General features: G+C 40.9%; 1 protein-coding gene across 1 annotated transcript in view; it reads right to left on the minus strand.

Moving 5' to 3' along the window:
• Window positions 1-16,588, minus strand: part of PREP (prolyl endopeptidase) — a 61,494-nt gene that overhangs the window by 29,716 nt on the left and 15,190 nt on the right. The window contains exons 7-9 of the mRNA XM_033143515.1: window positions 13,268-13,373; window positions 6,491-6,682; window positions 1,452-1,649 (exon numbers count right to left, since the gene is read on the minus strand). Of these exons, the coding sequence (XP_032999406.1) occupies window positions 1,452-1,649; window positions 6,491-6,682; window positions 13,268-13,373 (496 nt within the window). The remainder of the gene's footprint in view (window positions 1-1,451; window positions 1,650-6,490; window positions 6,683-13,267; window positions 13,374-16,588) is intronic.

Raw genomic sequence — 16,588 nt, forward strand, 5'->3', positions numbered from 1 at the left:
TTAAAAGAACAAAGTCCATGCACTGATCCTACTACTGGGCTTGGAAAACGCAAAGTAAGCTTTCTTGCTAAAAAGCCATGGTCCTTTAAAAACTATGCTGATAAAGCCACATGAGAACAGGCTGCATGCTGGACTAGATGGGTCACTGGGGCTTTTCTTATGTTGACATCTTCCAGCTTATTAATATGGCCACTGCCACGATTGTTTACAAAAGCCTAGTGCAAGGTATTATGGCTACCTATGAAGTGAATGCTGGAGAAAGAGGCCCTTTATCCATTTATGTAGCATCTTTTGTACAGGCAGTAGTTTCACAATAACTGCCATTCTCAGAGCGGTTTGGAGACAGCCGCTTAATTCTTTACAAGCGGAAAACCATTTATATAGTGAGCAGTGTGGTGTTGTACAACCTTATCTGAAATGTACGAGCTGCTTGTCTGAATGGTGGGAAACTGCTTGTTTAAATTGTTCTATGTGCATATAGAAAGTATAACAGCAGGAGGAAATGTTGAACCCTTCTCCGTGGCTTGCTATGTGCAGAGAGGCTTGTTATTTTTTAGCTGGGGAGCCATTTGAACTTGGAATATCCCACCCACAGGAGGAAACAGTATTGTCTAAAAATCAAAACTTCATCTTATTATTTGCCTGACTTTATAAACAAGCCCTACCACTCTGTCCAATGACCACATCACTTCCTTACATCAAAATACCTCCTTCTTCACAAAATGTAAATAAGCAGGTTTTAGAATAGGTTAAGTTCCCTCACTACCTTTTGCTTTCCTCTAAATTGAAAACTAATATGGTAAACTAATTACAGGATTTAAAAAGAAGCATTAACAAATCACCATGAATAAAGCTTTTCAGAAAGCTATGAAAAATAAAGATTACACAAGGCACTAATTGGCAAAATATTTATGAAGATGGTAAATGGTCCCCAATAAACACTGAGCACAAATCATTGGTGGTTTAGACTTTATAGACAGTCATACTTGATGCAACACTCAAGAGGCACACAAAGTGTTTCCACTGTCATCATTCTATTGTCAAAATTGTTATTTTACAAAAGCCAGATTTCCGTATGGTCGAATAAGAATCTTACAGTTGAATATGGGATTGATTTAATCTGCACAATAGATTGAATGAGAGCACCATTTAAAGTGCAGGTCCTTTCAATATATCATTCAGTCTTAGTAAAAAGCAGGCTTATTTGCCACACAGGCATGATTCAATTCTGCAAGATCTTTGGGTATTGCAAACACTCCATACTCTGCATGTACACAGTGACAACCTGCTGCCATGCTCGACCAAGCATGTGAAACAAGTTGTTCCAAAATAAGAGACTTGTGAAATAGGTTCTTGCAAAAAGAATTTCCCTATACTTGTCTAACATTTTGTATGGGAAGTGTCATGTGAGAAGCTGCCCAGAACATAACGCAAAGGCAAAACAGACTTACCAGGTGATAAGAAGGAAGTAAACTGATAAAATATTTCACTGTCTTTCTTCTGGCCGCTATATCCCACAATGCTGCCAACGTCCAGTGGGAATGTCTTGAGATGAGCTCCAGTTGTAAGGTCATGAAGCTGCAGGACGTTCTTCACATCATGGAGGTAACACAAGACTAGGAAGTTGGATCTGACACAAGCTGCCCATTCTGTCCACAGGAAGGGAAAGATTCCATTTCAGAATAACCAGTAAACATCACCATAACAGAACACACCTAAAGCCACTTTGTTTAAAAATGCACAAGTTATATAGATTTCCTTTGCTCTTAAATCCAAGGGCCAAACAACACTTTAAACCTTGTGCACAGCATATAGCAAGATCATTTGTTTTAATCTGATCACAGGCATGGAGGACCCAACTGAACAGTATCACAATACAGGGGGAGGGGTTTAACCCCCGCAGCCATGATCCCCCCCCCAAAAAAACCCTGCACATTTCTGAGGCATAGGTCACACCCACACCTTACATTTAAAACACTCTGATGCTTCCATCCAAAGCATCCTGGGGATGGTAGGAATTGTTGTTAAGGGTGCTGGGAATTGTAGCTCCATTGGGGTGAAGTAGTATAAATGTGCTTTAATGCAGGGTCTGGCTGTGACTTTAGAGCAAAGGTTCCAGCAGGTGCCAACGCTTTGGAGCCACACTGGGGAGGGGCCATAGCCGAGGAAGGAAGGAATAAGCTTCCCCTCCTTGCTCATCATGATCCTGATAACTGTGGGGGTGGGGGGCATGCCTGCATTTAAGAAGAAAAAGAGAAAACTGTCTACTGTGCACCAAGTGTAGCATGTAGCTTGGCCCTAAGCAAAAACACAAGTTCAATTAGATCCTGAAAGCTTTCCAGACCTGTAAATGTAGTTGTTTTACATAAGCAAGAACATGAAATGTTGGCTTGTAAGCCAGCATATGGCAGACTATCTGTATGTATTCTACATTGTTATTAATGAAACCTTCGGATAACCCATCTGGGTCCGGCAAAGTTAACAACTTGTGGGAATACTCAGCATGTAGAAATAGCCTACATCTGTTCTCTCATAAAACAACTGAAGCAAAGATGCACTGTGATCTGCATTACGGATATCGCAGAGGGATTGCATAACACATACCTAGCACTCTTGGTGCACCCCTTACTCATGGCAGAGAGTGAAGGAGTGCAAGGTAAGTCAAAATGTTTTCCCCACAACCCTTAACCATAGCTGGCCTCTTTCATCCATAGGGATTTAACCAGGGTTCACCTTAAAGAGGATTTATTGACATTAAGCTATGTTAACGTCAGTGAACTTCACATGGCTAACCATGGCTATGGATGGTGAGGGCAGCACATCTGTCAGACACGAAGCACACACTGTCATGGCCCAAATCTGATCCCTTCAGGATTTGGTAGTATTAGTTCTCCAGTGAACCTTTACAACTTTAATTTTTTTAAAATTTATATACTATCCACTCAACATCAAAACTCTGTAGGCAGCTAAATCAGATTATTAATTTAAGAATGTTAAGATTGAAGGGAGACAGACAAGAGACCACCAAAAAACATAACCACATCTTATTTACTCAAAGACTGCTACTGCTGAAGCAAGTTATCCCATTTTCTTTTCAATCAATTCCATAAATAACTTATCATACAAAACATTTTGCAGTAATTTCTGGCTTAGTTCAGCTAGCGTTCTTTGCCCACCAGACCAACCAAAAGAAAAAGGAAAAAGAATTACAAAACAAAAACACAGGCTGTTTTATAATGACAAAATGGGGGAAAGGAAAGGAAATAATTGCTTCTTTTTATAGTACTGTAAGCTATAAACACAGGACATCACCGCAGCGGCTGTGCCCATATCTCTCCTTGCTTACAGCAGGAGAACCTGCCTAAAGGCAATTTTTTTTTATCGCAGGGAGACAGACAAATAACTAAGTTGGCTTGGCACAGGATGCAGTACAAGAACAAGAGGTGGTCTGAATTCAGGGGCTCCTCATTTTTACCAAGTTCAAGTGGTATTAGCAGAAGCCATGATCATGGGCATGGAAAATCCTGAATGGCAAGTGGAAGGTTACAGATACACCTGCCAAAAATATGTGCTTTAATCTCTAGCCACAAATTGTATTGATAAAAGCAACTCGCAAATAAAAATTATGCTGCAGAACAAGAAAACACTGCCTATTCAGAGAATGCTGCAGGCAGAGCCTTCTCTAACAGCTTATGTTGGTATTAAGGTATTTTGATAAAAAAGCAAGGTTGAAAAATATCTGAAAATAATGCCAATCATCTTTTAAAAAAAAAAAAAGCTCTCTAAAAGGAACAAATATTCTGACCTTCATGAATTTTAGATATCCTGGAGCTGCCTTTCAAAAACTATGGTTCCCCCTGCTTCTCAATTCACAGAATTGCATTCTAAATTTATCCCAACTCTGTGTGAAACCTCTCCTTATAACCCAACTCTTGTTTTGTGCTTTGGGGTAGGAAAAATATAATGATGAGTCAGCTGAAAGAGAAAACTGGCATGTGTTTTTTGCCATTTCTACCCTTTCATCAATGAGAGCAGTTTTTGCCCAAAAATTATGCTGTTCAGCAGCAGCAGCAGCAGCAGCTACTACAATGCATAGCAACAGTGTATTGTTATGCAGTGCTATTGGGGGTGGGGGGGAGGATTTGGAAGGTAATATTTCTGTGTTGATGCTGATGGCAACCCAGACTACAGAAAACGTGAGGTGGTGATGCAAAGCTAGATTTATCAAGTAGCTGTTTAAGGAATCAAGACCACTACAAGACTGACGGTATACCTGCCCCATTGAAACATGGCAATGAACACTTAATAGAAAACTCTCACCAAGGGCTGGTTCACAGAAGGAGTATCCTTTACATGCAAACACTTCCTCAAATCCTCAGGTATGAGGACAATATCTTGTGTCAACCAGGCAGTCACTGCTGTAGTCAGCAGAAATCCCCACAATGAAAAAAGCTGGAGAAGTGCCCTCCATGATCAGGGCAAAGACTATATGGATCAGTGGCAAAGCATTTGGCTTACATGAAGGAAGTTCCAATTCCTGGCACTCCTAGCTTAAATGATGAGGGAGCAGGAGATGGGAAAGACCTCTCTTGGAGATCATGGATAGACAACTGCCACTCAGAGTGGACAATACTGGGACAGATGGAGAAATGGCCTGACCTGGCTTACAGCAACTTTCTATGAACTGATGCTGCTGTAGCTGCAACTTTCCAGTTCACACGCAGTGTGTGCCCACATGAGCATACCAAAGACTGATCCAGTAGGGAGCAAAACATCTTAGTGTGATTCAGTCTTAAAACCCATTTTTAAAGGTAAAGGTAAAGGGACCCCTGACCGTTAGGTCCGGACGCGGATGACTCTGGGGTTGCGGCGCTCAACTCGCTTTACTGGCCGAGGGAGCCAGCCTACAGCTTCCAGGTCATGTGGGCAGCATGACAAAGCCGCTTCTAGCGAACCAGAGCAGCACACGGAAACGCCGTTCACCTTCCTGCCGGAGCAGTACCTATTTATCTACTTGCACTTTGACGTGCTTTCGAACTGCTAGGTTGGCAGGAGCAGGGAACGAGCAACGGGAGCTTATCCTGTCGCGGGGATTCGAACCGCCGACCTTCTGATCGGCAAGCCCTAGGCTCTGTGGTTTACACCACAGCATCACCCACGTCCTAAAACCCATTTTTAGCAAAGACCAAAACTTCATTCCTAAACATACTAAGGAGTAAGTCCCAACAATGGATACGGTGGATTTGTATGAGCTACACAGCTACAACTACTAATGGAAGACATCAATTCCATTGTTTTAAATGGGATTTGGCCACTACTAACTTTGGCTTGGTTAGGGGTCTAGGTCTGCCATTAGTTGGCTCTGCTTCTGAGTACACATGTATGTTTAAGATTGGATTGCAGATTGGTAGGCCTTCCATTCGTATGTACTTTGCATTTATTTTGCCTGAGATGTGGGGAACGTTGCACAATATAAAACACCCAAGGCACTTCCAAAAAGTGGCACAGGAGTAGTTTTCATGTTTCTCTACAAGAAAGATGTGCTAAACCAGAAAAAGAAGCCTTCATTTGTGTGCTTAAATAAACATAGAAAAGGGCTAAAGAAGAATGTTTACAACCATTATGCTATCTAGAATTTGAGAGCAATGGTGTCAAGTGCTGATTAAACCAGGGCAATGAATCACGTCATGCTAAGTAACCATTTAACCTTTGGATTCTTACACATCTTGTTTTTGCAGAAGGCACTTCATTAATATGTCATCTTTATCAGGTAAAATCAAAAATTCACTTGACTGCAAAGCTTTCAGAGCAATAAATTATTAACTGCCTTCTGATATAATTATGTCTTTCCAAGGCAAATCTGGGAAGAGACTAAAGCAATGTGACACAACGGCAGCTTGGCCTGTTAGCATCAGGACAAGTTGCTCTTTAGGAATAAATCACTCTCACACAACTTGAGTATTATAATTTCTGCAGTTCTGGTATACGGGAATCTAGCAACTGGGTGGGGGAAGGTTTTCCCCCACAGTGCCTAAAAGAGAATTAGCTGGTGGTGCGGTGCTGTAAGGACACCTTCCCAACACCAGCATTGCTGCTGCTTACCTGGATGGGCAGCGGTGAAGTAGGGATTATGAAGGCACACAGGATTGGCTCTCTCGGTGCACCCAGATCACTTCAGCCTCGCCACTGCCCCATCTTTGCACCATCCAGATAAGCCATACTCTGAGCACACTGATTTCCACAGGCCTACCCTGAGTATTACTTAGATACAACTCAAAACAACTATTCTGTTTCATTGTGCGCTACTTGTTTGTGATTCATATGCCACGGTTGTAGAACTGCTGTTAAAAGACAACCTGCAATTCCGCCTCACAACATTTCTTAAACTTAAGAGACTGTTGGTGCAAGGTGATTAACTGAAAGTCCTTCTGAGTTATTACAAAATTTAGTACATGGCCTCTCTTTCTCCTCTGTAACTTAATATTCTTACCCAGAACGTCTCTTGCATGTTCAGGAACCAGCACTTTCCACTTGGATTCCTCAGGGTCACTAAAATCAATGTTAATTAGTCGATAATTCGGAGCATGACGGTTTGTCTTGAAGGTGAACACAGTTCCCTCATTGGTGACATATTCATATTCTGCATCGAAGTTGTCTATCAGTTTCACCCAGTGCAGAAGACCTACATTAAGAGAAAAAGGAAAGCACTTACAACTGTAAAACCAAGTATGCATGATGGGGATATTTAATAGCAATGGGCTGCATTCAACTAACTTTTACTCAGAGTAGGGCCATTAAGTTAGCGACCATGAGTAACTTGGTTGACTACCACTCAGTGTTCTTCTGACCCCACAAGTTTCTTTTTCCTGTAAGCATCATAGCTTGTTGGGTCTTAAAAAAGGAGGACTTGCCTTATGGGTGTCCTGTTCATTCTAATATTTAAGCACACATTCAATCACACGTCTAGACCTGATGTCTTCGAAAATCCATCATCATCATCATCATCATCCATCCCCACCTTTCCTCGCAAAAGAGTCCAGGGCAATTGAAAAAGTAACAAAGTAAAATTTTATTTTGACAGCAACAGGACAATTCGGAAAACCTTACAAGGATTAGAATATATGTTAATGCTCTTTTGCTCCAGAAACAATAATGGTGTTCCTATTCAGAAGCATATGTGTCCATAAGCATGTATGGCAAAGAAATGTCAAGTATAACTCAACATCTCCTTGCACTAATTTGCAACTTAACAAAAAGGAACATAATAATTAGCCCTGACACATGAAAATATGCTGGAGTAATAATTAACCTTATTCTGTCTATCAGCATTTCTGAAATCTTATCATACTGTGCATGACAGCAAAGAGCTTCGTTGCCTAAAGTTGCTTGGAGTGGAGAGAGCCGCATTCAGGCAATCCGTCAAACCATGTTGACACGAGTAGCAACTAGCCTTGGGCTTGTGTGCTACCTCCTACTTGTCCCCAAACAGGAGAGATTAGAAGCTTCTGTTTCCACTTAGTGGCAAACCACTGTCTGCTGTTGCCTCTGAATACAGCAGACTATAGTTTGTTCAGATCTTAACTCGCCTGCAGGCCAGGTTCCCAAACAAAAGCAAGTGTACTGAACCATAGGAGTCAACCACTGCTCACTGAAGAATCGGCAGTGCAGGTTAAGTCCCCCCCAGGGACCAAAGATTTTATTCATCAGAGAACTTGGCCGAAGTTGCTGCCCCACTTTTGTAAACCAAGGGTTGGCCTGTGAAACAAGAGGTGGCACTTTTTGAATAGCTGTACCTCCCTCACCATCACCGGTGCAAACACATGCCTCACCACAACTGTTACCGGTAAGATAGTTCTCAGATGAAAAGGTTTTCAAAATCAAAAGCTATATAAGGAATTTTCAGATGCCTCAACATACCCCATGCAGGACAGCTTTGCTTTCTCCCTCTGCAGGCCTTTCACGGCCATGCCACCGTTAAGCAAAAGGAGCAACAGGAAGCTGGAGGGTGAGGAGAGTGAGTGAGCACACAGGGCACAGCTTCTCAGAAAAGTTAACCAGACAGATTGCTCTGCCTGATAGCAGAAATTGTTCCCCAGGTAATTTAACACAGAAAGTTGCCAAGGTAGCTCCCTACAGAAGACAGAAAACAAAGAGGCTGCTGTGTTGAAAAGAATTCCTGCAGCAGAATCTCTCACTGGAAGGAATGCAAGTGTGTGTGTGTGTGTGTGTGTGTGTGTGTGATGGGTAACACATCATGCGGAGTGAGAAGGTGTTTGAAAAGATGCTGCAGATTGTCTAGCAGCCCGTACTCTAGCACTGAGCTATTGCCAGAAGCCTGCAATGAAAGGCAGATAACCCAGAGGATAAATGAAGAAAGCTGAACAGAACACGCTGCAGAGAGGAGAGTGGGAAAGATTTACACCTCTTCTTCTCAGGCCAGTAAGAAAGAGAACGTGCTGTCAAAAACAAGTTCAGCAGCATCGGATGCTTCCTTATTCTGATTCAGACACAGAGTACAGGGCACTTCGCTTGGCATCAGCTCTTCAAGGGCAGATGTTACTTGATTCTTCTTAGCCAGTGACCCCAGAGACTGAACCTGGGCTGCTGTGCTTGTGAAATAGCTTTGCTCTACACTGAGCTGCAACCTTCTGAAGCAGACAAAAAACAACAACAACCCAGATGGCAGCAGCCATTAGAGAAGTATCATGGCGGAGATTTGCTTTCGTTTCAGGTCCAGGGCATCCCATGAAAGGCACGGATTTTGACTTCCCATATTTCAAGACGCAGAGTTAAACTTCACACTCCTGAGATTCAGGGTTAAGGAATTTGACTGATGGTTGTTCCTCCTTTGGCTAGGCATTAAAACATCCAGGATACGATGGCTGTTTGGGGGATGGGTGGGTTTACAACTAAATTTCACGCTGCTTTAACAGACAGTGAGTTAAAAGGTAATAGCGCACAGCCTAATCTCAGGAGTCAAATCCATTTTCTACCAGAGACAGAATGAGTCAACTTCGCAGATCCCAGGCACATCAAGGATCAGTGAACAGACAAGACACAGCTGCCTCCTCTACAGTAGAACTAATAAAATGTCACACTTGCCTGGAGCCTTTAATGGTGGGCACCCTTCCCTCCTTCCTTTCCAACAATTTTAAAGGCAAAAGAGCCAAGACAGCTTTGCAAAGCAGGCAAGGCATGGCAGATACAAAGACTCCCAGTCTGAAAGCTGCTGCCAGTCAGTGTAGACAATACTGACTTAGATGGGCCAAAGGCCTGACTTGCTATAAGGCAACTTCCTAACTTCATAGCAATAAATTATATATTTAAAAATCTTCATAAGGGAAATGGGCTGCACAGAATATAGGATGTTTTCAGCAGAGTATATGGAGACTCACACCCTTGCATTCAACGATGCTGTTAGGTCAAGGGTCTATGGGTATAATTAATTAACTCAGTGGTAACTATCTGATGATATATTTGCATGTTCCAATGGTTAAATATACAAAAACCTAATACCTAATCATGGAGTATATTTTATATGCTTATTAATCCAGTTTAGAGAATGCCCAAATTAACTGATCTATGTTTAAAAGATCAGCATTGTTTCAGAGAGGCTATCAAATGAAAGCATCATAACCAAGACATTAAACTGATTAGATTCCCATCTCTATCTTCCTACCTTTTAACATCTGCTTCCTTTAAATTTGAATCTAGTTCATATAAGACTTCAATCAATCAATCAATCAATTTATTTATTTATTTATTGTATTTGACTAAAAGCCATTACAAATCCAGTTACAAAACCAGCAGTGGAATATAAGACTTATATACAATCAATATATATAGGGAATGGTGAGATCCTGTCAGTAATTAGAAACTCTTAATATGGGTTAAGCAAAGGGAAAATCACGTCTCTGTTGGTTCTTTGTGTGAAAAAATAATTACTGTGGGCTTTTTAGGATTTGAGATCATCAGTATGCAGAAATCTACTCACAACAGTGAAATTACTCAAGCTACTTATACACTGTGCAGTATTGACTTTTCTATAAATATGGGCGAGATTGGCTAAAATATTAAACAACCCAAAGAAATTAACAGTAATTACTAACACAAGGAATCTTTTTACTTTTGCCCTTTATTTCAATGTGAATCAGAAATGCCATTGCCAATACTTGCTACTACTGTATATATATTTTTGGTACTGCCAATGCTCAGCAATAATATAATACAATGCATGACACTAAGAAAACAACAGGCATTTCCGTTAGGTCAGGATCATGTTGGGCTAATTCAGACATCATGCCAATCCATGATCAATTATGCTTTACTTTGGTTTGGCGTGATGCCTGAATTGACAAACCATACTTTGTAATAAGCTGAAAAAGAAAAGGGGGCAAGGAACTGTAGTGTAATGTGGGTTTGCAAACTATGGCTTGGCTAATCATGGCTTGGTATGTCTGAATTAACAAACAATAGCTATGCCTATTGTTTTGGTAGAGTTAGTAAAGTTTTCGCTTTAATGTACAGTATAAGCACCAGCATTCTCTGGGATGCAGCACCTTCTTCCTTGTGGCTTAGTAGGAGAATGGTAGAATAGATGCTGAACATTCATCTTGACTCTCACCCAAAGCCCAGTGGTGCTGACTACATCTTTTCTGGCCACATCAAATGCCAGAAACTTTTGACTGGAAGTCAACTTAAAAGTTAACAGTCTGAAGTACTTTAGGGCAGACAGAAGTTATCCTTACCCCCCAGCAGGTTGTTGGGCTTCAGCTTCCAGTTCTCATGGCTAATGGTTAAGGATGATGGGAGTCCAACATCATCCGGAAGACCTCAGCTTCCTTTAGAGCTATTCCAAATTTTACACAGAAACAAAGGAAACAGAAGCACAAGTTGCACTCACACCAGTCTTCCACATTTCAAATGCAGAGCCAGAGTGTCAGACTAGGACCTGGAAGACCAGGGTTCAAATTCCCACCCCATCATGAAACTCACTGGATGATTTTGGGCCACTCTCAGTATAACCCACTTCACAGGGTTGCTGTGAGGATAAATGGGGGCCTGGAAGAGAACTATGAAGCTGCCTTGAGCTCCTTGGAGAAAAGGCAAGATCTAAATTTAGTATGAAAATGAATAGATTTGTCAGTCTCACTCTTAAGTTCAGAAGCCAACTGTCGTCCTTGATATCAGCCTGAGCAGTTATTAAAGAAAAGAAAGCAACGTTGAAGTTACTCATTGCTTACAGTTGTGCTCAGACACACACACAAAACTTTTGGCAATCATGAAAATGTATAAAGGGATTGCTCTAAAGAAAGGATAAGTAAAGATGATGAATTAAACGTATCAGAGGTAGATTTTTTAATTAGCTATCATGTGCAAAGCATGACAGAAATAAAGCTTATTTCAGAATCAGGTTTTAAACCCCCATTGGAAAAAAGGGACAGATTGTGGAAATGACTTGGATAATATTCCACATCCTTCTCCCACGTATTTTTTCTCATGCAGTTCTATCTAAGGTTAGAAATGTTCTTAGGATGAAATCAAATTATGATACAAAAAGATGCAAATATACAGTAGAGGCTCAAAGGTTTTTTGTTTTTGTTTTGGCCTTATACTGAAGAAAGTTATCTATGTTTTCAAGCCTACACTGGAAGTATGGTCTAAATCAAGTTTATATCTATCCGTATAATATATGATTTCTTCTTTTTTCCAATGCGCTTAGTTGGCCTTGGATAACAACTCTCAATTTCAACTTTAAAATGTTTGTCTACAAGTTGTGGGATAAATCAGACAACGAAGTAATAAAACTGCCTTGAAGAACAGAAGAACTCTTGTTTTGTTCATTTGAGCACATCAGATAAATTTATCCCCCTCCCGTATGTTGAGATTTCCTTGTCCTGTCTCACTCCACAGCAAGTTCCAATTAGAAACTCATTGAGCAGAAATTAGAATGTTCTTAGGGTACTTAATAACAGATGGAAATTTTGATACACACATGGTTCAACAGAGTCCAATAAATAGAAGAGTTTGAAAATGAAGGCAAGCCTTTCCCCTTAAAAAAAATTGCAGAGGCCAACAGTCCAGCATAGAGCCAGCACAAAGGAGAAAGGGTGTTAGGGATGTATCTAACCAAGGTGTCCCATTCATGCAAGGACTCCTGCTTGCCCAATGAAACTTCCCCTCTTCTCGTGCATGCCTCCTCAAAAAAATGAAATAAAAATAAAATAAAATCTGCTCCAGAGGATTGGAGGAACCCCCAGAACAGATTGAGGGCAGGAGAGGATAGGGTGGGGCGGTTCTATTATTAAAGTACGGTAGATCTCCTTCATTGTATACAATACCTGAATGGAATAGACTACCTTGGAAGGTGGTGGACTCTCCTTCAATGAAGGATTTTAAACAGAGGTTAGATGGCCACCTGTCAAGGATTATTTGGCTGTTATTGTAGTAGGGAGTTGTCTAATCACATAAGTTGATGGAACTTCAGATGGGGGGGGAGGGGAAGTAGTCTACAGTGGCAGCCATAAATGCAATTTTGAAAATGGAACATACATGCATCGACAAATTCAGAAATGCTTCTTCTGCAGCAAGCAAATAATATGATGAAAGCAAGGGGGGGGGGGAGAGAAAAATCTACAAGTCCCAAGAGCAGTTTATTGCTTCAAATGCAAGCATTCTAAGAGAAGGGGCAAATTCTGTAGCAGGGGTGGGGAATTCAAATGTTGCTGGATTACAGCTCCAATCAGCCCTGGCTATTGGCCATGCTGTCTTACAGGTCTATATAGGGGGGAGGTATTTCAAGTAACTTGGTCCCAAGTTGTTCAGGGCTGTAAATGTTATTGATGTGACCGTGAGCATGGTCTGCTGGCCAACTGCACTGACTATCAGTTGCTCAGCACAGGTGTAATACATGTGCATCCACTCAGCTACCTGACTTGGGCCCAACCTTCAGCGCAGACTGAGTCACATAGGGTGGAATTTGTACCAAGCTACCCCTTCGTATGCTTGAATAATCCTAAAATGACAGAAGGAAAATTTGTAGCAATCTAGAATGTGACTGTTAAAGACAAGTCACGTATGCAGCCTAAGGAAAGAATGTGTGATTTCTCTGTTTAACAAATACTGGCAGGGCAGCTCAAGCAGTCACTAGGAACATACCCATGTTTTTATTTTTCGTACAAGATTTGTAACTTACTGTTATACAAAAACTTGCAATGTATTCGGAAAGAAGTCATTTTACTTTGACATGAAGAAAGCAGCCTCTTACCAGTTATGCCATTTGATTCCTTCTGTAGATTACAGTACCACAGCCTATTAACTGGATCACATCCTTCTCGTATGGACAGCAAAGCATACTGCCCATCATCAGATACCTAAAATTTATCACAATAAATGCAACATAAATATTGACATACACCAAACCAAAAAGTTACTAACAATACTCAGAAAGGTTTGTTTCCCCCCCAAAAGCATTTTACAAACCAAAAGCAAAACAGACGTGTCGAATTATAAATTTACAAACATATGTAGGACTACTGATATGCTTTGTACAGATGTGTTTGGAACCTGTGATCTTCCAGATGTTACCAACATGGGCAATTGTAAGAGGTGATGGGAACTCAAGTCTATCAACATCTAGAGGGCCACAAATTTGCCTAGTCCTTCAAATCTGTTCCATGTCTCAGACACATACAAAATGTGAAGCAAATGTCAAATTCAGTGTTTTGACTCAACAGTGCATTCTGAAAAGCAACAACCCAGTGTATTTTGATAGAAGCACAACTGCCTGAAATTAAAGCCAAACTAATTTTAAATCCCTCTCATCTATGAAGCCCTTGTGTTATGGAAAGTCATGCCAAGCTGATGTTGTTGTGCTAAATGCAAAGTGACAGCAGACAGTGTCAAAAATTATACTGGCAGATCTTTATTAAATATATTCACTCTACAGAAAGCATCCTAAATTAATTATATCAACACTTAAGTACAAATTTTTAGATGATCGGCACGTGCAAATATTTTAAAGCCATGTCCTAATTCTTCCCCTTTCCCTCCCTCTGCTGTTGTTGGTAGTGTTTGCTATTATTGCTACGTGTGTGGCTTTGATACCTAGGATTTATACACAATTAAAATACAAAAGCACATATCTGTTTTGTATTACACATATGTGTTTGTAGGGGGGAGCTCAAGAATCAAAACATGCTCTGCATGCAGAAGGTCCTAAGGACAATTCCTAGCATCTTTCTTTGCTTTGTTCGATTGACTGGATTTTAAAAAACAAACAAACAAACAAATACCCTTTATTTGGTTCTTAATTTTATGTTTTAATGTTGTTACATTATTTTGAGTTTTTAGCTGTAGTGATGTGTGAACCACCATGGGATCTCCTTGATGAACGGCGGCTTAGAAACCGTATAAATAAAAACACACTTCAATTCTAATTTAATAAATCGAAAGCAAACTTACTATGAATCCAGCACAGACTGCTAGGGTTCCCAACTGGCAGGGTACCATCCCAAACTGCCATGGGGGAAAGTGGCCCAGTGACAGCCTTCCCTGTTTAGGGAAGTTGTTAATGTTTGGAGTTTTATTCTGTTTTTAATGTTCTGTTGAAAGCCACCCAGAGTGGCTGGGTATTATTATTGCATCCAGGGTGGAATTCAACTTGGTGCTAGGCAGATACAGTCATACCTCTGGATACAAATGCTGTGTGTTGCATTCGTCACGGGTTACGAATGCGCTGAACCCAGAAGTACTGGAATGGGTTACTTCTGGGTTCGGCAGTTGACGCATGCACAGAAGCGTCAAATCGTGTTGCGCACATGCGCAGACGCGGCACTTCAGGATACGTGCTGCTCATGTTGCAAACGGGGCTCCGGAACGGATTCCGTTCGCAACCAGAGGTACCACTGTAGCTCCACCTGTCCTCTCCAGACGCCCTCAGAACCAATTTGAGGTGGGTGCAGGGGGAGAGGAGATGGGGCCAAGCCCCACTGCACCAGAAGTTCTTACAAAGGCTATTGCTGCTGGGGCTTGTTAGTTGAATCCTGTCCCAAAGAAGCTTTATATCTTTTTTTAAAAAAACTACACGTATAAAACAAAAAGATTTCCAGCATTAAAATACAGAGTTCTTTCGAACCCTTAGACCTCCTTCCCTTCCTCCATGGGTTCCATCTTTCAGAGAAGCTTTATATCAAGACACACATTTGTCCATATACCTTAGTATCATCTCCACTGAATAAAAGCTGCTCTTTCCTATCCTTACCTGAAGATGCCATGGATTGAGCCTGGAACCTTTTGAAGGCCAAGGAAGTGATCAACCATTGCACCTTCCCCATCTAGTACCCAACATTTTGAGTTAATGTCAATATACCACAAACTTGAGAATCTTTACTGCCTTCACTCCATCAAAGCAAAAGCAATCTTTGAAACTTTATTTTGCATGATGGCAAACAAGAGCCCCTGACAGCAGCAATTTGGAGCATATCTAATGAGGTTCTCAACATTCCCCGCTGGACTGGTGAATAGTTGATAATATTTTGCTTAATGCGATTCCCAGAACACATTCTTAATCTAATTTCCCAACACACATTATGGGTAGGGTGCCAATTAAGTCTGTCTTCATTGCTACAGCTGTCTTTACAGCAATGCGTTTCAAAACTCAAAGGAATTCAAGAGAATTAAGGCAAAACATTATTGACGGCTGCATTCAAAAACTACACCATCAGATATTTTACTGGAGAAAAATAAAGGACAAATATATGTCTGAGAGAGAGAGAGTGAGAGAGAGCAATGTGAGACAGAATAGCCTCTTCCTGCTTCACCTGCCAGCCGCTGGCCCAGCAATGTGCTTTTTTGTCTCCATGGGGCTGGATGGCCACCCCTGTCAATTTGCATTTCACGCTGTGCTGAAGTAGTATTCTGTCCACAGGTTTCAGAGTCACTCAGGTCCCAAATTAAATGTAGTTTGATTCAGGGGAAGGATTAAATTAAATATCCTATGTATTTCAGTGGAAGAACTGAAATTATACTGTTTTCCTATAAAAAACCAATCTGGGTCTTTTTATGAAATACAAAATTAGTATTTTTTTTGAGGGGGAAATCCCTTTTGTTTTTAAAATTCATAACCACTGTCTGTTCGAACGAAGCTCCCTGATATAATACAACACTTCCTTGTCTTCTAGTTTGTTTTTTAACCAGTGCTCTTGAGAAAGAGAAACCAATCAATTAAAAACCTTTCTTTTTTGCAAGAGCCTGTAGCTGCTTATACACAGAACTGATTGAATCCATAAACCCAAAACCTGTGTGCAATTTCTAACCACTGTACCTTATTAATTACTTCCTTGCAGGTCAAAACAAAACAAAAAATAAAAAATAAATCCTTCCAGTAGCACCTGGTATCTGAAGAAGTGTGCATGCACACGAAAGCTCATACCAAGAACAAACTTAGTTGGTCTCTAAGGTGGATTATTTTTTTTTTTACTACCGCAGACCAACACGGCTACCTACCTGTTCCTTGCAGGTGTACACAGCCACCACCATCACTCTTGCCAACTCCTGTATTTGAAATAATCTAAATTTATCAAAACCA

This window comes from Lacerta agilis, chromosome 3 (genome assembly GCF_009819535.1).
Source record: "Lacerta agilis isolate rLacAgi1 chromosome 3, rLacAgi1.pri, whole genome shotgun sequence".
NCBI lineage: Eukaryota > Metazoa > Chordata > Lepidosauria > Squamata > Lacertidae > Lacerta > Lacerta agilis.